We start from the raw sequence: 23,333 nt of genomic DNA on the forward strand, positions 1-23,333 counted from the left end.
GGTCACAGCTCAACACTTCTTATTTTATTATAATTATTCGGGACTGAGCCTCATCATCATTATTATTATTATTATTATTATTATTATTATTATTATGAAATGGTCTGCTATGAATCAATCATCTCAAAGCTAGACGCCATGGGGTTGGCCCAGAAACGATCATTACCAACCCTTCGACTAGCCAATGGGTGTTCAGAATAATGATTGCTGATAACCAATCAAAGCCTTCGATGCCTCCCACCTCACGCGGATGACGGTGGCAGCCTTTCAGCACCTGCGAACTGTCCGTCGTGCACGAGCCAAGTGAACACAAACGGTAAGCATGAAGGCGGGGGGGCGAGAAAAAAAAACGGACACACGCATCACACCAATTTGCGAGCGCTATGAGACACACACACACACACACACACACACACACACACACACACACACACACACACACACACGTCCGTCAGCTGCTTCTTCACGTTGACACACACACACACACACACACACACACACACTGCAGCCGTTGCGTCCAGGCGGTCAGACTCTACCTCCCTCCCTCCCTCGACGCCTCGATAGCGGACAGATTGCGCACGGATTAGCGTGCTGCTGAAACCTGTTGATGCCGTCGGCTCAGCGACAACACCACACGGAACACAAGGCGGTAAAAGACAAAACCACTCTGCGCTTCCGGAGCAAATTGTGGCAGAGTTAACGGCAATAGCTCGGTAAGCAGCAGGGTTAGCCGCTCTCCACTGGCGCTACTTATCAGTTGTGTGTGTCCCCCCCACCCCCCCTTAATCTTAATCGTGATTAGCACGTCTCAATACATGTCTGGCCTTATCGGTCATTGCCATTGTCTGTCATTTTGTGTGTCGCGATCATCATTTGCATGCGAGAGGGGGTTCTGTGTCCGACGGCTGTCTTCAACACTCATCAGTGGATGTTTTCTTCTAACGGAGCAGTGGGACACAAGGCTTGGTTTAACAACAACTATGACAACAACAGCATCAAATTATTATTATTATTATTGTTATTATTATTATTATTATTATTATTATCATCATTATTATTATTATTATTATTATTATCATTTGGACACCAGTTTCACCTGACAGAATGACCTAAACAGTCTCTCATAAAACAACGAACCAAAGGCACTTAAACTGCTTCATGTCAGCGCATATGTGCATTTCTTAAACTTACTTTTCCCAATGTCAACATTCCTCCAAACCACTGCGTCTCCCTGGAGACAGTGCGGCTAATTGCCAGACGTCTCCTCCTTCGCTCTCATTGGTTTCCTGGGAGCAGAAGTGCTCTGACATTTTAGCATTTGAAAGCACGGGCGTAATTGTGACAGCGTTTTAAGTGTGTTTTGTTCAGCTGAACATGGACCGCGTGCTCCTCTCGTACTGTGCTGTGAATCCTGCTTCTTCTGCTCCACCTGTGCCCCGGTGGCTGAGATGCTGATTCTTGATGCAGGTAGACCTGTAGAACATCGTTAAAAGCTCCCAACAGAAAAGAGGCTGGAGCTACAGACAGGTTCCGCTCTAACGAGATGGAGAAAAGGAGAAGAATATCGCAAGTGTATACACTTATGATTTTGTGAACTTCTGTCCAGCATTGGCAAAACCTCACGGAGCATCATAGATCACGATGGAATAGGGCCCGGTTGGTTCTCTCTGATTGTATAAAGCGCTTTGAGACGCCTTTGGTTGTGATTTAGCGCTGTACAAATAAAAGTTTATTATTATTATTATTATTATTATTGTTACTATTATTATTATTATTATTATTATTATTAATAGTGATGTGGATCAAATCCTGAAACTGCTACCGATAGGAACTTTTACACCATATATCTACTGAGGCATTTTCATGTCACAATGCAAAAGACGAACATGTGAGGCACCTCCAACACGTTTCAGAACCACGCTCTCTGCATTATCCATTCAAGGGCCATGAAACAATTTGCCCAATCAACACTGTCATGGGAAGAGCGCTTAAGCAAATGGGGAAAAAAATAAATAAATATAGCTGTTGGTGTTTGCACTTGTTATGCAGTACTACACTCTAAGAAACAGCCTGTAGACTGATGCGTGAGTGAGTTGACATGCCTGCATGCTCTCATTACAAGACATCTGTCTGTTCAAGACTTTAACTCTTTCACAAGTTTTAGCGATATGAAGCTTCTTGGACAATTTTCACAAACGCAACAGCAACAGCAGCAATTTTGCAGCAGCATTATTTGATCGTTAAAACGGTGATATAAAAAAACAAACAAACAAACATCGTGGAGCACCTTTGTTGCCTTCGATTTTGAAACTCATCACCAAAAAACAAAGACATAGACAAACAAACAACAACTGAGTCGTTTGTTTCATCCAATCTAAAAGGGCCGCTAGCGTGTTCTTTCATCAACATCAACATGCTTAAGTACCCATTAACTGTACAACTGCGCATCATTACTGTTCACAGCGTCGCAACCATTATCTAATGAAAAAGGGAAATTGATATGTAAATCAGCAATTTGCACCTTACAGGAGAAGGTCAAGGGACCAAGTGGACGCCAGGGTTTGAAGGCTGCCACCGACAGAAAACCTTTTCCCCTCCCACTGGAATTATATATTCAGTGTCTCGTCATTAAGTCTTGTAACAATGGAACATTTTTAATATTTTCAGTCCTGATGTTTTCCCGTTGAATGAAGTGTGCAATAACAGACAACAGAAAACGTGCATGCTAGAGTTCTTCTCGGTTGATCAGATTAGCCAATCAGAGCAGAGATTCAAGTTAAATCCTCTGCCCATGTGTCTTTCCCTTTAATCATTTTATCCCCTTCAACCTGTGGGTTTCATGTTTGTGTTTGATTGTGCTTCTTGGTAAGTTAAAGAGAAAGAGAAAGAGAGAGAGAGAGAGAGAGAGAGAGAGAGAGAGAGAGAGAGAGAGAGAGAGAGAGACTGTTTTAAACTGGCAGCCAAAAACCATCATTCATTTTTTATTTTTTGAATTTTTTGTGATTTTAGTCGAATTATTTGCAAAAACTCTCATTGCATAGGGTGAATGAACCAGTATCGGCCTTTATGTTGCGCGATAGATTCACCTCATATTTCTTTTTCACTGTTTATTATTGAGCTGGTACACTGCCTAGTAAGCCAAGTTCAACATTTCAAAAAGGAAAGGACAATATCATTATTAATAACAACACCAAGGAACATATTTTTCCCCAAAACGATGCAACTTCATCCACACAATGTTATATACTCAAAAGGGAGCGGGTGGAAGTGTTACTGATGTAAGTTAATGTGTGTAAGTGTGTGTGCGTCTCCAGGTGAGGATGGCCAAAGTCAAGCAGGTGGGCTTGCTGGCAGCAGGCTGTCAGCCCTGGAATAAAGACGTGTGTGCCGCCAGCGGTGATCGCTTCGCGTACTGTGCTACTTTGGCCATATACATTTACCAGGTAAACTACTACCCCTGTGTGTATGTGTACACAACGTTGGAGTGACAATAAAACATGCCACACATAAACCACCAGTCAAAAGTTTGGACTCATACTTTTGAATGACTGATTGAATGGTTTTACTTCCATATTCTTGACTGTTTACATTGTAGATTGTCACGCAAGGCATCAAAACTAGGAATGAACACATGTGGAATATGTACTAAAAAAAAAAAAAAAGGTGTGAAATAGCTGAAACAAGTTTTATATTTTAGATGGTCTGGAACAGCCACCCTTCATAAAAAAAAATAAATAGAACTTTTCCTTTTTCCACATGAATCCACATATCTTGCTCCTATATTTGATGTCTTCAGTGTGTTCATCTACAGTGTAGAAAGTAGTCAAGACAAAGAAGAAAGAGTTGTGTCCCCACTGTTGACTGCTGGTGTGCAGTATGTCTGGACTTGCAGTTGAATGCTGCTCAACCGTCATGTATGGGGGAACTCTTGCAGCAACTCTGTTTGCAAATGCGTATGTTAATGTGCGCATGTGCAGTCAGTCAGATTTGTGTGCGCGTGCTTTATGATTTGTTTGTGTAGCAATACACACGTGATCATGTGTGAGAAGACAGCCAATGCCACACAAATTACAAGGCACACACACACACACACACACACACACACACACACACACACACACAAATCTGTTGACGCACACAGATTGAGACAAGCATTTGCAAATAACTTTTACCCCCCCCCACAGTCATTACTTTCAGTTTTACACTTTGTGTGTCTTAAATTCGATAATCAATGTTTTGTCGATTGTGGAGATGCATCACAAAATGATGTCTTTATTATCAGTTTTTCAGTCATCAAACATTATTTCCCCTGCCTGCTTGATCTAGTTGGACCAGCAGTATAACGAGTTCAAGCTGAGATCCATCATGTCGGAACACAAGAAGACCATCACGGCCATCAGCTGGTGCCCTGACAACCCAGACCTGTTCGCCTCGGCCTCTGCAGACAACCTGCTCATCATCTGGAACGTGGCAGAACAAAAAGCTGTGGCCCGACTGGACAACACAAAAGGTGGCTGGACAAGCCACAGGAGGTTCCACCGCTCTCGTGCTCTCTTCCAGGGTGGCAGCGTTGTGCAGTGATGTTTGATGATGTCTCCTTTGCTCCGACAGGAGTCCCCACCTCGGTCAGCTGGTGTTTAAACTCGTCCGACGGGGTGGCCTTTGTTTCGCAGCGCGGCCCGCTGTATATCTGGGTGTATGGAGGCCCTGACCCTGGGGTGACGGTGCACAAGGAAGCACATTCTTTCCTGTCGGATATCTGCCTCTTCCGATGGCATCCCAGTAAAAAAGGCAAACTGGGGTTTGGACACACAGACGGGAGTTTGTCTATTTTTCAGCCAGGTCTGGATATGTTCTTCCAACCGCTGTGATTCTATTAAAAAAAAAAAAAAAACACACCTCGTCTGCGTATTCCGCCTCGACCTTCATTAATACTGCTTTCCTGTCTTGTTTAGGGAGTAAAAGTCAAAAACATGTGTTGCGTCCAGAGTCACTGGAAGGCACTGATGAGGAGGATCCTGTCAGTGCTTTGGAATGGGACCTACTGTCAGCAGACTATTTACTAGGTTGGTCAAAATGCCGCTGTATCATAATGTATACCAGTCCAAAGTTGTTGTTGTTTTTTTTTTTAATCTTTTCAACTTTCTACACTGCAGATAGATACTGAAGACATCACATATATGAAAAAGATATATGTCATTATGCAGCAAAGAAAAAAAAAGTTCAATAACTCACTTCTCATTTCAATAGAGTTATTTTACACTTTTATTGTTTCCTCAATAATTCCACGTGTGTTTATATATAGCTTTGATGCCTTCAGCGAGAAATAGCAATGTCAGTAGTCATGAGAATGAAAGAAAAGACGTTAAATTCATAGTGTGAGTCCAAACTTTTGACTGCTAGTGTATGTAATGTGCGTGTGTGTATGCAATGTGCGTGTGTGTGTGTGTGTGTGTGTGTGTGTGTGTGTGTGTGTGTGTGTGTGTGTCCCACCATAACTTACGCCAAAAGCCAGATTTTGATTTGGTAATAATAAAAAACAAAAAAATACCAAACACTGTAGTAAAAACACTGCTACCAAAGATGCCAAAAGATGAACACTCTCTCTCTCTCTCTCTCTCTCTCTCTCTCTCTCTCTCTCTCTCTCCCGCCCCACCCCCCTCTCTCTGTCCCTCTCTCCCTCTCTCTCTCTCTCTCTCTCTCCCCCCCCCCCCCTTCCCCTCTCTCTCTCCCTGTCTTGCTCACAGTGTCAAACCTCCATAATGGTATCAGACTGGTGGACAGTGAGGCCTTGACTTGCATCACATCCTTCTGTTTCCCTTCTGCTGCTGCGTCGGTGCAGTGTCTGGCCTGGGTGCCCTCTGCGCCCGGCATGTTCATCACTGGAGGTACAGTTGGTCTTCTCCAGGGATTAGATGTCAGTGTCTTTGATTGCTCTGATTGGAGAACTTGTCTAAGAGCCGTGTGATATCACCCTGCTGCTGCTACATTTCCATTTGCCTGTGTAGACACACACGCTTCACTTTCAGCATTGCTGCTATTTCATGCAGGGACTGCGGCTCTATAAGTCACAGTGATACAGTAAAATGACTTTACATCAATAGTAGCTGGTGGATGTCCTTTTTCTCTTTACTTGTTTTCTTTCTTACACCTGTAGCGTGTGAGTCGGTGATAATCTGACTTCACTCTATCAACGTCTTTCACAGTATAAGATCTGCTTGGATTTAAACTTTTAAGCATGTCAGTCACATTTTATAGGCACATCTCTTTATTTACATACATACGTGCATACATACATACAAGATATCAAGATATACAAGATACAACATATATCTTGATGAGTCAAGATATTCAGGTAGTGCCCGAAAAATGACAATATCAAGTGAAAGTTGTTTTATTTTGGCAATTTAACATAAAAGATGAAAGCAACAGATTTTATTGAGCCATTCCACGCAAATTGACGTCTCAAGCAGTTCCTTGTTGTAACTTTGCTGATTAAGATTTTCAGCTTATTAAAACCACAAAGCCACAAACTCAGAAAATTATTATAAAATTTGAATTTAAGCTGCAAGACCTGATCAGCAAAATGCAAAGAAATAAAACCTTGAAATATATTGATTTGCATATTATTGCTTTATATAATATGTCACATTCACCTTTTAAGTTGAATTGCAGAAATACAACAACCTTTTCGACATAAAATAATCTGCGGTGTAGCTGAGGTTCTTCTCTGTGTGTCAGACTCCCAGGTTGGAGTGCTGAGGGTCTGGAATGTGTCTCGCGCCACTCCTTTGGATAGTTTCAAGCTGAAAAAGACGGGTTTCCATGCCTTGCATGTCCTCAACTCCCCACTTGCCAAGAAAGGTAAACTGAACTGAAACAAAATCAACCATAACGTTACACTGGCTGATCTGCTTTATTGGTTTCATATACAACTCGGCTGTCCCCTCTCGAAAAAACAAAATCTTCTCTCCTCTTTCTCCCCGCAGCTCAGAGTTCTTGCTCTCCGAGTAAAAGTCAGCACATGAGTTCCACCAGTGAGGCCGTGCCTCCGCCCACGCTGTCACAGAACCAGTCCTTCTCTCTGCCCCCTGGCCAGGCCGTTTGCTGCTTCATGGACGGAGGCGTCGGACTCTACGACATGGGCGCCAAAAAGTGGGACTTCCTCCGAGACTTGGTACTGCACGAACCATCAGTGCAATCCGTCTGTCATACCAAGCAAAGTGAACTGACGGATGTTTCGAGGCTGTGCTTCGTTGTGATTTGGCTCCCTGTCGTGTTTTCCAGGGTCACGTCGAGACGATCTTTGACTGTAAATTTAAGCCGGACGACCCGAACTTGCTGGCCACTGCTAGTTTTGACGGAACTATCAAGATCTGGGACACAAACACGCTGACGGCTGTCTACACGTCTCCTGGCAATGAGGGCGTGGTCTACTCCCTGTCCTGGTCCCCTGGTAATCCGCCTCCACATGCACGCTCATGGCCAGTGCTGTACTGGTTACTGAAAAATACTCACTAGTTTGCAGTTACTCATTACTTCATCCAAAAAGTACTCAATTACTTTGCTGACTACTTACACCAAAAAGTAATGCATTACTGTTAAAAGTAATCTTTAGTTACTTTTTTTTAAAGGGCATTTTTATTGCTCCTATTAAAGCCCTAAGGGAGTTTGTTTCAGGAAATAATATACGGTTGACTCTTTTGCATTCATGTCACTAAACTCTGCTATGGTCCATGGAAACCGGACTCAAACACAAAGTCATTTTTAAACTGTAATTTATTGAAGTCACAAGGAATTCTGAAGCAAATCACCCAAAACAAGCTCCACATATGACTCAAAAATTAAGTAGCTTCAGAAATAACATGCAGATTGAAGCAGGACTGCTTGGAACCTCAGCGGCTACACAGAGATGAAGAACGCTGACATGAACGCCACGCAGTGTGTCTCAGTGCAGAGTGTCTCAGTGCAGAGTGTCTCAGTGCAGTGTGTCTCAGTGCAGTGTGTCTCAGTGTGTCTCAGTGCAGAGTGTCTCAGTGTGTCTCAGTGCAGTGTGTCTCAGTGTGTCTCAGTGCAGAGTGTCTCAGTGTGTCTCAGTGCAGTGTGTCTCAGTGCAGTGTGTCTCAGAGTGTCTCAGTGCAGAGTGTCTCAGTGCAGTGTGTCTCAGTGTGTCTCAGTGCAGAGTGTCTCAGTGCAGTGTGCCTCAGTGCAGAGTGTCTCAGTGTGTCTCAGTGCAGTGTGTCTCAGTGCAGAGTGTCAGCTGATGCTGCTGTGGATGCTAAACGCTTTGACCTTTCTGTCTGTGTGTGTCTTCAAGGAGACCTGAACTGCATAGCGGGGGCGACGTCTCGCAACGGAGCGTTCATCTGGGATGTGAGGAAGGGCAAGATAATCACTCGCTTTAATGAGGTGACTTTACTCTGCTTGCCCCCCTGAAAGAACCTGTCGTGCTGCATGTGAGGTGTGGACAGTAGTTTGTGAGGGGAGCTGGCTGGTTGACAGCTCTGGTGATGCTACGATGCGGCGATGGTCTTGTGGCCGGATCTTTTATCCGACAGCAGCAGGAGATCTCTTGAAGTCTCTGTTGATAACTGCAAGTGAGATTTAGATTGCTGCAGTTCCATTAGAGCTTTGTCAGTGTTCGGTGTCCTGACACAGCAACTTGTCACGTAAATTTAAGTATTACAAAAAAAAGAAAAAAAAAAAAGAAGATACTTTACTTTTGAACGTAAATACATTTATGCAAGATTATTTTGTTGGGGGTAAAATTTTTTTTAAAAAAAGCAATATTTTATATCAGCTGGATTTGATTTTGCTTTTCAAATGATAAATCTGTCCTCCATACTCCAGAAAAAAACATCCCACTCTGTTCTTGTCACGCCGATCTGCCGTCCGTCATGTGCACTCACGCTTCTCTCTCTCACCTCAGCATGGTAAGAACGGTATTTTCTGCATCTCGTGGAGCCATAAGGACTCTAAAAGGATCGCCACCTGCAGTGGAGACGGCTTCTGGCAAGTCCTCACTCTCCTTCATGCATTGCGTTGTGAGGACAGTTTGCACCTGTGACTGTAAAACAATCGTCTGACAAGTTTCGTGTCATTTTGATAACAGTATCATCCGGACCATCGATGGCAAAATCCTCCACAAGTACAAACATCCTGCTGCTGTATTTGGCTGTGACTGGAGCCAAAACAACAAGTGAGAGACGCTCGTTGTTTTTCTGAATTGATTTCATTTTCAGTGAAGACCTACGCGAGATGTTGATGCCACTAGAAATGCCCTGCGTCACAGAACCTTCAATCAATGACCTGATAATAAACCATCCTTTTCTGTTCTGAGGTCTTTATTACTGACTTCCTGTCTCCCAAAGAATGGATTTTTAAAACACTGCTATTGGTTCCTGGGCTCAGGAATCAGTGGGCATTGAAAGTGGATGGATGGATGGATGGATGGATGGTTTAGAAAGCAGTGGATGGTTCAACAAGTCCAAAATACATTATTGATCTGCTGCTACGTTGTGAACCATCAAGACCTCTCAGGCTGTCTGGGTCAAGTCATAGAGAAGCGGCTTTGATTTTTTTTTTTTTACTCCACATATTTGAAACAAACAATCAGAAAACTGCAGATCAGCTCCAACCTTTATCTACTTTAAATCTACGCTGAAGACTTTCCTATTTGTCACTGCTTTAAAGGTCCAGTGTGTAGAATTCAGCTTGATTTATGATTTTTTTTTTTTTTGGAAGTGCTTTGACTTGTCTGTAACGTGCTATACAAATAAACCTGCCTTTCCTTCTTGTCTCTATAGGGACATGATAGCAACAGGCTGCGAGGATAAGAACGTGCGAGTGTATTACCTGGCCACCAGCTCTGATCAGCCCCTCAAGGTTTTCACCGGCCACCTAGCCAAAGTATTCCATGTTCGCTGGTCACCACTCAGGGAGGGGATCCTGTGTTCCGGCTCAGATGACGGGTGAGTGCAGACGGATAGCTGAATATACTTTTTTTTTTTTTTTTAAGATTTAAGATTTTTTATTTCCTTCTGCAGCGGTTCATGGAGTCAAGTTCAAAAGAAAACACAGAGAGTGCACTGAATCCAGACAGTCACGTTAAAACAAGGTTAAAAGATAGTGTCAAATAAACAGAGTAGAATTGCACAGTAATGCAATAAATGAGGTGGTACAATGATGTTACATGTGCCCGTTACGTTTCTGTCATGAGTCTCTCAGTGGCTGGAAAGAAGCTGTTAAAAGAGCGTGTGTGTGTGTGTGTGTGTGTGTGTGTGACTAATGAGATGATCATTGTACACAGCATCTATCAGCTGAAACAAGGCCATTTTTGGGTATTGAAGATACTCGTCAGTGCTTATCTGTGACAGTTCAGATAAAAGGGGAAATCAATTTGTGTTTATCTTTGCAGAACCGTCCGTATATGGGATTACACACAGGATGCATGCATCAATGTGCTCAGTGGTCATAAAGCTCCAGTCAGAGGCCTGATGTGGAACACAGAGGTTCCTTTCCTCCTTATTTCAGGTAATTCAGCTGATTGTGCTCTACTTTGTGTTGTGTGTTTGTTTTTTTTCACTTAGTCCAATTATTTTATAATTAACAGTTTGTGATTTTGCTTTTCACTGCTTACTCACAGGCACATGAGTATTGCTATAGTAGACACTCAACTAACTAACTTGATGCCTGTCATCGTTATCACAATGCTGTACAAACCTGCACAGTAAAGTCTCATCCTCTGCTCTCACAGTGATACTCAGGGCTGAGCCTGCAAGGTCATAGCACATAGCCATAACCTTTGGGACATTGTTGCCTGTTCAATTTTTGTTCAAACTAGGGTTGCCTGAAATATCTACCGTATGGTCGAGATCAATATGCTGCCAAAGAACTGCTTGGTTTGCAGCAATTTCCTCCTACATCCACAGTGGTTTATGTTCAATGTGTCGTCCAGTCATGCACAATATGTTGGCAAATGTGGCAGATCTGTCTGCCCCTGATGGCCCCTACCAATGGAGGGGACTCAGTGTACAGCCCTACCAATGGGGGGCACCATTGGACTCAATGTGAAAAGGTTGGAGATTGAAGGAAAGGAAATGTCTTCAGGGTGCATGAGATCAGGACAGTTTTCTGTTCAAGTGAGAAAGAAAGGATGCACTGCATGCGATCACCTGCACTTTGTGAACGAGTCCTTGTTTTATAGTTGTGTAACTTGTTTCCATTTTTAAATAAAGTATTTATCATGAATCACTATACAGAGGTGGGAAATATTGTTTGGACACCTCATGCATTTGTGGTGTACTGCAGTGCAGTGCAGTGCAGTGCAGTGCAGTGCAGTGCAGTGCAGCGCGAGAGCTTGAAGTTTTCTTATTCTGTCAACAACAAAATAATCTCCATTTGTTTGTATGCCTTGGATGCAGCTAAATCCTTTTGAAACATAAAAAAAAAAAAAAAAAAAAAAAAAGATCTGGCAAATATTCAGTGACCATAATTGGGATGCAGGACAATTATAAGTGTCCAAAAACTTTTTTCCACAACTGTAATGTCTTCTGTATTGTCTTCTGCTGTTGTCTGCTGCTGTCATGTGGTCACAGACTATACTGTGTAGTATACTGTGTAGTATACTACACAGTATACTGTGTAGTATACTGTGTAGTATACTGTGTAGTAGACATCACTGTGTTGATAGCTTATAGTCAGAACAAACATTCATGTTCAGAAAGTTAAGTCTGAGTCTCTATATTGAAACATTAAAATATACATTAACACCATCATAAAGGGTCATGAAGCCACGTGTAGTCGTTGACATTTGAATGCTGGCACTTCAGGTTTAACCTTCCAGCAAACAAAGTCACTGGAGAGCATCCTCATGATTTAACAATCTAATCCACACAACGACTGGAGACTGAAATTAGAGCAGATACAAAAAAAAATGATGCAGACATATTGAAGTTCCTTTGCTCATTCTTCAGATGGCGGCGCTGCAGCGTATTGTCCTTTTTAGGTTTGCGGTCGTCACTGGTATTTTCTGCTGTGACTTCGCCATGCTGTGTCATGTGTTGATTTTAAAATGTTGATTTGCTGATTTATGTGGCAGGTTCTTGGGACTATACAATCAGGGTGTGGGACACAAGAGACGGCACGTGTCTGGACACAGTCTACGACCACGGTGCTGATGTTTATGGTGAGATAGCACCACGACACACACACACACACACACACACACACACACACACACACACACACACACACACACACACCCACACAGATAAACATGGTTCAAATATTGTACTGATATACTGATATACTCCACATTATACTCATTTATAAATCCAACCCACAGTAATTGGATGGAAAACTACAGGTATAACTTAGAGAGCCTGGTACTTTTTCAGTTGCCGTAGGGGAAAACATTTATTTTCCATCTGAGGTAAAAAACAAAACAAACAAAAAAACCAAACAAACATAATAATGCTTGAAAAAGGATCATTAGAATTTCTCCCCCTCAAAAAAAATCAACTAATAAAGAAAAAAAAAAATCCAGTCCAGATTGTTTCCTCAGTGTAGAGTCTTTGACATATGAATCATGAGGTTTATTTGTTATTTTCATTTTTAAATATCTGAGCTGCTGCAGAAACGCAGTGCGATGTGCTGTGCGAGACGCCACGTCAATCAAAGATATGTGTGGCCTTCTTCCTCTTGTTATCGCTATTGATGTTGCAAACAATAGCGTCCTACTGGATAAAATCATTTCTAAAGTTATTTTAGCGAGTTAGACTTCAGCCTTTAATGGAAGAGATGGATGAGACGTGAGAAGCCAAGCAGGGGAAGGTGAGGGAGAGGAGGGAAAGGGAGATGCGTTGATGTTAATGGTCTGTGGTGTTTTTTTGTTTTTGTTTTTGATGATTTTGGTTGTAGCCTCTCACAAGCTCCGTCCTCGTGTCTGCAGGTTTAACCTGCCACCAGAGTTGTCCCTTCACCATGGCCAGCTGCAGCAGAGACAGCACAGTGAGGCTGTGGTCCCTCACACCCCTCATCTCCCCCCTGCTGCTCAACATTGTCACCGATCAGCCGTGGGAGAAGATTATTGGAAACACAGGTGCCAGAGCCGCGCGTCTTGCGCCGAGCCGCTTTGAAATCCCACTTTGACGCGCTGACAATGTGTCTCGGCAGATACAGCGATGGTTCCCGGCTCTCCGCCGCTGCTCTGCGGCAAAGTGTCTCGAGATATCAAGCAGGAGCTGGATAAACTGAGCATCGACATCAGGGCCAAGAAGCTCCGCTGGTTCTCCGAATGCATCTCGGTAATCACCTTCTCAGTGTTACACTGTGATTTCTTTGATACTTTCAGTCACCTGGAAGTTGGATCACATCAGGTGTCATCATTGGTGCACTGATGGTTGGGGAGATTTCAGCACCTCCGGAGAGCCTCCAATTTGAAATGTTATATCCAACTGTTGCAGGACAGATTTGTCAGCGTATAGAAGAAAGACATGAGCACTTCAGATATGATTTAGTAGTGACAAAGTAGAAGCTGCTGCAAGCACAGCGCGGTGGCTGCAGCATGAATACTGTGATACTGTACGGACATTTCTGGCTTATAAAAACAAACAAACTCCAGTAAATGAGCTTTATAGAGTTCACCAACTCTGTTCTCTCTTCTTCATATCATATTTGGCAAGAGTTGATTTGAAAACCACAACACATCGCGGCTTGCCAGGGGATGCCATTGCCAACTTAACTGGCAATGTGTTGATCGAATTAATCAGAACTGACGGACTGAATTTTATTTTATTTTGGATTTATTTTCGCCGGCCGTCATGAAAACTTGGCCTGATATGTGGTTTCAAAACTAGAATTTTTAGACAAGAAATATATATATCTGCATGGCTGACCTTATATGACTGAAGGTCAAAATCAAAACCAGACTTTCAGTGACCAAGCTTGGTTGGTGTTCACCTTCACTGAAAGCTGCACATCTTCAGCCATTCACAGAAGATTAGAGCAGAAGTCTTCATCTAACTGCTGTGCACATTGTGTGGCTTTACCCAACGGGAGGTCAACTATTTAAAATACAGTTCAGTTCAAGTTCGGCTTTTGTAACCACTGTGTTATACCAGCCATTAAGTCCAGGTCTCGTCACCTGAATCCTTCAAAGCTCAGCTGACATTAAAAAGAAGATCTATATGAAATAAAATCCAACTGCAATTTCTGTATTCAGTCGCTAATTGTCATTTCTCAATCGTCAATTGACAGTTTGTTCCACTTTACATTTGAATGTTCTGTCTTATGCTATGCAAGCCACCAGGGGGCAGCAGTAACTTGTGGGACTTGGTGTCAGTGCTAAACGGCCAAGACGATTCGCTGCTGCCAGCCAGCTACAGCAAAGGAGTGATGCATATGAAACACCTGCTCAAGTTCAAGACGGTATGTATGTCGGACTCACTGGTAAAGAGGGAAAAATATCATGTGGATGTGTTTCCATCAGTGAAGGTCAGGAAGCCAACTCAGTCTCCAAGCCAACAAGGCTTCAATTTACGTTTCCTCATTTTCCAGATGAGAAAACTGTCAACGAGCTGCTGACTAAAACACTCGGGTGCGAGCGAGCAGCAGCACCAACATGCATTTTTACAAACATATTTGCCACCATGTGTGCTACTGCGGAGGCATAAACTCACTGGAAAGCAGAACATTGTGATTTTTATATGAGAAATATTCTCGGTGCAAAGTTCACAGCAGCAACATGTTGCAACACCTCAGACAAGTTGGGAGGAGTGTTGCTTGGAAATGTTCCAGAAGCACCTGTTTGGAGGGATCACCAGGTAAAGAGACTGAGTGTAAACCAGCCAGGCCAAGGTTCAACACAGCAATCACTCTTCAAGTGCTTGGCTTTGTTTTGTACCCAGTCGGATCTTTATTGGACTTTAGATCGTACATTAATAACAAAAAATTATTTGACACACAACTTCAAAGATACAACAACTCAACTGATTTGCCCCTCAAACTAAACCCTTTTCAATAATTTAGACACATTATTTTGTATTGTTTTGCGTAATATTTATTTCCTAATTGACACAAGCCATCCATCAATCACTCTGGTTTCCTTTTTATCTTGAAGTCTGAAGCCCAGGAGCTGACTATCGTCAAGATGTCTAAGTTTGGAGGCGGTATTGGAGCTCCGAGTAAAGAGGAGAGGCTGAAAGAAGCAGCCGACATCCATCTGAGACTGGGACAGATTCAACGCTACTGTGAATTAATGGTGGAGCTGGGGCAGGTATGGTGAAGTGTGAGGCTGTAACTCATCACTAGGATTCCGACCTCATTTGCAATTTGGAAAAGCTGTTGTGACGAGCAGAGAAGCCTGAAAACAGCAACGACTGTGTTTACAGTCTTCAAAGAGAATTATCTAGGATTTTTAAAAAAATTTTTTTTAAATACTGGCATTGTCAAGTCTGCTTTGAAAGTCTCATGCTACATGTCTCTCAATCCATCTGGTTTGTCATTTATGTGAAAAAAAAAAATAGAAATAAAATGTTGAATATTTAATCTCAAATAATCTGCAAAAGTGCCATCAGCCAGAAAATATGAACGGAAAATCCATGAGTTGAAAAAACGTGTATATCTAGTATCTGTCGCCTGAGAATTACCTGTGAATTTTGGCATCCCAGCTGTCACGTCACGTCACGAATTCAACACCTGTTTGAACTGTGGTGCGTTTCAGTGGGAGAAAGCCTTGTCCGTGGCACCAGGTGTGTCCATGAAGTACTGGAAGAAACTCATGCAGAGGTAAGACGAAGATGAAGTAGCTGTTTACCAGCGCTTTCCCTCTTCCGTCCTTGCTTCGTAGACCTCGAGCCTCCTCACCGCCAGTCACAGCAGAAACCACGACACCAGAATGCAATGCAACTTTACAAACGAGTATTAACAGGAACAATTTTGAGATCTGTGATCCATCTGCATCAAGTTTTTTCTTTGCCATGTTGCTCCAAAAACCACTGAGTGCAGAAATCAGCCTTAGTTGTATTGTTTGCCGGCTAATATTTAACTAGTGAGCGATTGTAAGTGTGCGCTGATACATCAGTTGAAACAGTTTGGGGGTGAAACAAAGAAGAGAGAACAAACATCCTGGAACAACGTGTGGTGTTCAGTTGTAAGATGTCGCATGTACGTGAATCAGTGTGGTCAGTCAGTGTGACTCAAGTGGAAATCAAAAAATGTATGAAACTGTAGATGGTTATAAAAGTTTTAGAAACAAAAGCATGTGCAGACCAAACAAACCTGGCGTTCAGAAGTGTTGTTCTCACTCAAAGTGCTTTGTGAAAAAGACGTTGACAGGCGTTCAAAAGAACCACAGAATGTGTGTGTTGTGCTGCTGCAGCAGCAGCAGTGTGAGACAGCACAAAAGTGTGCCGCAGTTAAATGAGGACTTGAAGGCTCTAATAATACAAAGAAATAATGCAAAGAAGGTCCTTTGTCAGGGAAGTTGCTTAGCCAATAGGGAGCAGTGCTGTACGTTGAGAAACACGGTCACTGAGCTGAGGAAGAAACCAAAAGGAGAAAACAGTCAAGAGGAAATACGCCATTCTAAATGTCACTGTCAGACATCGAGTGAATTCATGGGATGGAAATCAAATATGTTGACAGTGATTGATTTATATTTCAAAGCCTCTTAAAGTGCCTAATTATTATCTTGATAATAATTTAATATGTTGGAAAATGTCTGATTTTATTTCTTAAGTAAAATAAAATGTCAAAGATCTAAGAGGGAATAGGACTTCAACACACAACTCTGTCAGATCCTCTTATCAACGATATTAGATAGACATATAGATAAGATATAATTCATTGAACTAGTTAAAATAAACTGATAATAAAGAAAGAAGATTGAATAGTGATGCTGGACTTAAGTGCAGTGTTTGACGTTGATAATCACAGATTGCCGATGTTGCAAACTGAAGCTACCAAAGCTACTGTAGCACCCTACACTGCTTTAGTAGCAAGCAGACATTGTTTTGTTTTTTTAATGGGAGTCTGTCTGACTGTTGTGTGTGGAGTCCCACAGAGCAGCTGTTTCGGACCACTGTCATTTTCACTTTTCACCAATGACGTGCAACTACAGAGTGAAACATAGTCGCCAGACAGTGCACTTGTGGAATTTGTCATCAAAATCAAATATTCATTCACTAAAATCACTTCAACGAGCCATTGCCAACTAGAATGAAGCTGCCATTTGCACCTTGATGTGTTGTGCTTGATGCGTTGACCTCAGGCGAGCCGACCAGCTGATGGCTGAGGACAATGACGACGCCATCCCGTACTGCGTCGCCACCGGGGACATAAAGAAGCTGGTTTCTTTCTTCACAGGCAGAGGGCAGCTGCGACAGGCCTTAATAATAGCACAGGTACAAAGAACCAGACGAACAACAGGCGACTTCAGAAGTGAACGAGAACCTTTTTAATCGTCAGAATTTGAACAAACATTTTAGATCACGGGCTCTTTCTTTTCAGGGAGCTTGTGAGGGAAACATCCGCGCACCTCAAACCGCCCTTGTCAACCACACGACAAACGACGTGGATAACAGACAACAATACCAGAGGTATTTTTAATACGCAGACGCACTGGCGGTTCCTTCCTTTGGTCAAAGTTCTTCAGTGAGATGCCGTTCCAATCCCGGTTGCCGCTGACTGAAGGACCAGTCTGTTTCTTCGCACCGCCACACTGGTTCACTTCTCCATGAAATAAAAATAAAAACCAAAGAATGTAACGGATAAGATTCAGACAGATGCTATTCTAATATCAGCAGGCGAACTAGGTTTAGTAAGTGATGAATACAAGGCCTGTCAGATTTAATGTGACCATTACTTTCACCGTTCGGCCAGTTTGCACGTTGATGCAACAGCTATTCCAGCTTTGTGACGAAATCATCTTCTCCATGCAGTCTCCTGCACCACGTCTGCCAGGAGCTGGCTGAGTGGTACTTCCAGGATGGCTGCTCAGTCCTGGCAGCCTGCTGCCACCTTGCTGTCGATAACATCCAGGTACACTTCCGTGCATTTCACATCAGGTTCCTCTCGTTGGCCCAGAGTTGTTTGTAATTGTGATAATAAATGCGGTGTGTGTCTTATTTTAGCTGGCCATGTCTGCTCTGATCCGAGGGAATGAGCTGGAGCTGGCTGCCTGCGTGGGCCTCGTCCTCGGGAAGGCAGCCGAACGGAGCACTGCATACTGCCTTGAACTTTTGGCCAGGAAGTACATGACCACACCAACCTGGTCCGTATCACAGTTTGCACATTTTGATGACAATTTTGTCGTCGTGTTGCTTGATTTCTTTCCCCTTAATAAAGGGCCGGTATGTAAAATTTGGCCTGAATTATGATTTTCATATTATATTTAAAAGCTTGACATACTGCCCATAAATACATGAATAAAAGTGTCTACTCTTGGGGTTCCTACTCTTAGAACGGTTGTCATATGTATAAAAGCATACAGAGCAATAAGGCTGTTGTTCCCTGTTAGATGCCATCCTGCACCGCCATTTTTGTAAGGAAGCCGCCTGACAGCGTCTTAAATATAGAAACGCACTGTCAGACGGGCTTGCTTAAAAACCAGGCTTCCTTCATACTTTTACTCTCTGGGCCTTTGAAATAGGAAGATGTATGAATCTGCAAAGCTTTGAATAATACTATTTAATCTGTAGAGGCTATTTTAATGCGTGACCTGCTATTAAATACAGCACATGCTTATTTAACTCACACTGTTTATGTAGCTGTAATTTATCCATGTGTGCATTCAAATGCGAGTGCGCTAGCTGTTTACAAACGCTGTTTACGCTTGGCTTTAAAAATAAAATACCGCAGCACTTTCACGGTGGCGAAAGTGAAGGAGTTTTCTGCACATTTTAAAATCTCCATTCTTTACCTTCAGGGACCTCTCAGTCGACCTGCTGCAAATGATCCCTGACAACCACGTCCTGCTGGTCAAACTGTGTTCGTTCTATCCAGGAAGTGTCACAGAGATCAACCAGTTGCATGAAAGGGTGAGTGTGAAGTCTCAGGGGGGAACTCTGATCTTCCAGCCTTCTGTTTCTTGTTTTTCTGACAAATTGACCGTGTCCACGCCTCGTTTGCCGCGACAGTGCGGCCTCCCCTCGTCAGAGGAGTGTCAGGCTCTGGCGGAAGCAGCCCTGTGCCAAGGAGACTTGTTTGCGGCGGTGAAATTCCACTTGCTGAGCTCGGAACCGGAAGCTGCCCTGCACATAGGGATAGATCACGTCAAAGGTACTGATGGACCCCTCTGTGTTGGAAGGTGGCCCCGTTCGCACACCATCAGTGCATGGCTGAAAAGTGTAGCGTAACTCAGAAAGGCTGTATGAAGATAATAGACTTGTGACTTTTAACACGAGCTAGAAATAATGCTAAACACAGCCAGTATTTAATATATGTGTATTCATTGCCAGTGAAATTGCAGATACTCCACAGCATCAGTGCTTTGTCAAAGCAAAACACATTAGACAGCACACACATTTAGTAACATTTAAAACATACATCAACTCAAAACAAATCTGGTTCAATGTACAATACAATTATTGCAAGCACTCTTGCAATTCTAGTGAATAATCATTCCCTTGTCGCTATTAAGGCTTTGATTTGCTGGCAAAAAAATAAAAAGTAAAAATATTTTTTTATAGTCCAATTTGTCGATATAAGATTTCAGATTAAATTGCAAAAATGTGCTCTGTGATTGTTGTATGAAGCAAAAAAGTAACTTTGATTATAAATATCATTTCTGTTCTGACCATATTTGTGACATGGCGGCTACATGACTGTTCACATGTGGCACTGATAACTACTACTACTACTACTACTGATGATAATAATAATAATGATAATAATAATAATAATAATAATAATAATAATAATAATAATAATAATAATAATAATAATGATCTTTCTTTTCCTCATTTTTTCACCCTAGAGCAGCTGAGTGGATCTGACTGGACACTGGACAGTGTTGCACCAATACTGGACCTCATGAGTTACATTCGAACCGACCGCCTCATCATGGCCAAGCTGACCCAGTGAGTGCGTTTCCCACTCTGCTTTTTAGACATTTCAGTCTTCGCCGTTTCCTGCTGTTTTCCACCTGCTGAAACGTCCCCGTCGTGTGTGTGTAGAATTCGCAGTGAGCTGCTGATCCTGTGCGGCTACACCGGCGGTCTGCTGGCCATCAGGAGGCACTACTCCAGCATCGTACCTGCACTTTACGAATACACCAGGTAAGGCTGTGCTTCCGTGTGGGTGCGCAGTCGTTTTGTGAGTCCACGATGACGCTGAAAGCCTCAGACAGTGATTTTACGACATCGTAGCGAGTCTGGTTGATGCCACCGTTCAATTCTTACAACTATCAAAACCACTTTAGTAATTTAATCACACGATCAACTTAAAGTTCAACAGGCATATTGGTGGTTTGTTTTTTCATTGATCCCCCCCCCCCCCCATTTCCTATGTAACTAATGATTAATGAGTCACGGTTATGTAACCACATTCAGATTTGATTAATCCAGGTGTGTGTTTGCACTCAGTCAGTTGTTGAAGCGGCGGGAGGTGTGCGTTCCTCTCAGGATCGAGCAGCTGTCTGTGGAACTGGACGCCTGGAGGGCGTGCACGCAAATCAACACCATGTAGGTTGAACGCACAGTGCACAGCGATGGAAACACTTGTACACGCAAAACAAAGACAACTTTAGCATTGCATTATACTAATTACGATAACTTGGTCAAAGTTAGTGATGATAAATTCATGACATGATGATGATTTACCGCACATCTGTCTTATGTGAGGTCTCTTCCCTCCCCTGGGTGGCGCTCTCACGCCGTCACTGTCCACTCCTTTTTTATTCGTACGGGTCTAAAGAAAAACAAAATAAATAAAACATGCAACCATGCTTATGCAAGAAAAAAAGCACAACAACAGCGTGAAAAGACAAGTCTAACAACACAAGTAGCTGCTCCATGTTGGAAAGGGTGTAGGATGAAGTTCATGGAAAGTTATCAATGTCCTACCTCCCTTTTTTTTTTATTTTTTATTTTTTTATTAATATTAATCAATCAAAGCCAGTTTAAGGCATAAGTCGTCACTTTGCAATCCAAAATGTGTCCCCTCAATTTCCAGCAGTCCTCCGTCAGAGTGTCAGAGAGAGGAGTTTGACTGCCTGCAGAGGAGAATCCAGCCAACAGACTCAGGTGAGAACGAACCTTCCAGATGTGCTGCGTGGCAGATTGATTATTTGATGATTTTTTTATTTGATAAAGAGTGACAACGTACATTCATGGACATTTTTGCAAAAAATGTAAATGTACCCAATTCTAGCGTAAAGCTAATTTGCGTTGGTAGTGGATCAATAAAAAAAAAAACACATTATAATGAATGACATAATATTCCACTATTCAACTATAGGACAATAAAAAAAACAATCAAATATTGTAAGTAGACACAAGCCTGTTGGTTGAGTTGCTCAGCTGATGGTGATCTGTCCTCTTCCTCAGCCGCGCTGGTCCTCAGTGGTGCCGACTACGTGACGGGCTCCAACCTGCCGAGCCACTCGGATGTGCAGTTGTCCTGTTTCACTGGACACAGAATACAGGTTTGTGCTGCACATTGACTCCACTGTGATGTGATGTGTTGCGTATGTTTGGTAACGTTTCTCTCTCTCTCTCTTTCGCTATTTGTCCTTGGAATGAAGGGTCCAGTGTTTGTGTTGGAAGACGGCAAATCAGCCATCTCCCTTAACGACGCCCTGATGTGGGCCAAAGTCAACCCCTTCTCTCCTCTGGGAACCGGACTCCGCATCAACCCCTTCTGATTCCACAACACAAACACTGGAGCACATGGAAGACGTCCCCAGAGTGGTTTTAATGAACTGAGAGTCTAGCAATGGAAAAATAGAGGGCAAACACGTGGCCTACTGTGCTTTTGTTTTTTTTAATTTATTCATCTATTTATTTCATTTTTACCGAGCCATAAATCAGGAACAGTAATAAATAGAACATCTGTGACTCTTGCTTTAAACAAGCTCACCGCTTTGGCTAGGATGGCAGCGTGTCAGCAAGCGGAGAGTAGCCAACAGAAACATTGCGCTTCACCAGTAAAGACAAAGTGAATGACGTGTCATTGATTTGGTAGGATTCCCTCAGTTGCTTTCCTCCGAGTATCAGCGTGTACATATGGGCTCCGAAACTGAGATCTTGCTGTATTTTACGTTGTAAAAAATGAACATACTGAAATAAAAAGCGACCTTTGATTGGGATTTGCCGCTCAGGGAGGTTTTTTATTTATTTATTTTTTGCTTTTTTTTGACTGCGCCTGGATATGGATCAACCCTGTTTCCTGGCTCAACATTGATTATCTGCGCCTTTTCTCTGTCTCTCCTTTACTCTGACGCTCAGGTGTGAAGTGTTCAGCGCAGACAGACAGTGCCACACATCTTGACTCATCGTGTACGGCTTTTGCAAAAAACAAAACAAAACAAAAAAAAAAAAGGCGCACCAATCAGAGTCCGACAGGACAGCAGGCGGGAGAGGCAGGCACCAATCAGTTTGTGGCGACGGCGCACCTGAATTAGCAGAGACGGGACAAGGTGCCACGGAGGGAGGGGGCAAGACGGTTGGTGGCCTTAACAATGAGCAACGTGGCCTTATTTCTTTGGCAATACTCCAAAGGCGCTTTGAAAATACTGCATTCTCGAGTTTCTCTGCTGTACTGTGTGTACACAACATTGTTTGAAACACCAGCTTTTACAGTTTGCCAGGCCCAGTCAGTCAGTGACAAGTTGCAACCACTTGCAGAGACGTTTCATTACAGCTGTTCAGAAACTTCTGGAAAATGACTGGCGGTGTGAGAGCAACACGAAGCAGCAGAGCCCCGGTTCAAAATGGGGTAAATGATTAGTTTAAAAAAAATTATATATATATATATATATATATATATATATATATATATACATAACATAAAAGATGAAAGCAACAAATTTTATTGAGCCATTCCACGCAAATTGACGTCTCAAGCAGTTCCTTGTTGTAACTTTGCTGATTAAGATTTTCAACTTATTAAAACCACAAACCCACAAACTCAGAAAATGATTATAAAATTTGAGTTTTTTTTTTTAAGCTAGCTTTTAGCAAGACCTGATCAGCAAAATCCAAAGAAATAAAACCTTGAAATATATTGATCTGCATATTATTCCTTTATATAATATGTCACATTCACCTTTTAAGTTGAATTGCAGAAATACAGCAACCTAGCAACCGAACCCCAAAATGTCTCTGTCGAAA

The 23,333-nt window shown here is 42.6% G+C and overlaps 1 protein-coding gene across 1 annotated transcript; it reads left to right on the plus strand.

The window, feature by feature from the left end:
* The first annotated feature begins 310 nt into the window (after positions 1 to 310).
* Positions 311 to 22,284, plus strand: wdr17 (WD repeat domain 17). The gene is made up of 32 exons (XM_076013928.1): positions 311 to 316; positions 3,315 to 3,443; positions 4,327 to 4,510; positions 4,612 to 4,842; positions 4,956 to 5,066; positions 5,748 to 5,888; positions 6,742 to 6,864; positions 6,990 to 7,177; positions 7,288 to 7,456; positions 8,318 to 8,409; positions 8,930 to 9,012; positions 9,113 to 9,199; positions 9,807 to 9,971; positions 10,418 to 10,533; positions 12,101 to 12,187; positions 12,953 to 13,102; positions 13,177 to 13,307; positions 14,305 to 14,430; positions 15,122 to 15,277; positions 15,725 to 15,789; positions 17,273 to 17,405; positions 17,512 to 17,600; positions 17,943 to 18,042; positions 18,135 to 18,274; positions 18,929 to 19,040; positions 19,140 to 19,281; positions 19,979 to 20,081; positions 20,178 to 20,279; positions 20,586 to 20,684; positions 21,175 to 21,245; positions 21,549 to 21,646; positions 21,746 to 22,284. Exons 2-32 carry the CDS (start codon positions 3,321 to 3,323, stop codon positions 21,863 to 21,865), a joined length of 3,837 nt encoding a protein of 1,278 aa, XP_075870043.1. The 5' UTR covers positions 311 to 316; positions 3,315 to 3,320; the 3' UTR covers positions 21,866 to 22,284.
* The last annotated feature ends 1,049 nt before the right edge of the window (positions 22,285 to 23,333 follow it).

The sequence above is a fragment of the Nelusetta ayraudi genome, unplaced genomic scaffold (assembly GCF_046127955.1).
Source record: "Nelusetta ayraudi isolate G7.1 ecotype Tasmania unplaced genomic scaffold, CSIRO-AGI_Nayr_v1 ptg000006l, whole genome shotgun sequence".
Classification (NCBI taxonomy): Eukaryota; Metazoa; Chordata; class Actinopteri; order Tetraodontiformes; family Monacanthidae; genus Nelusetta; species Nelusetta ayraudi.

Bases quoted from the DNA above. Each gene is read 5' to 3' on its own strand.
- wdr17 (XM_076013928.1), top strand. From the start codon at position 3,321: ATGGCCAAAGTCAAGCAGGTGGGCTTGCTGGCAGCAGGCTGTCAGCCC. The intron at 6,865-6,989 runs GTAAACTGAACT...TTCTCCCCGCAG, and splicing joins CTCCCCACTTGCCAAGAAAG to CTCAGAGTTCTTGCTCTCCG. The intron at 21,647-21,745 runs GTTTGTGCTGCA...CTTGGAATGAAG, and splicing joins TCACTGGACACAGAATACAG to GGTCCAGTGTTTGTGTTGGA.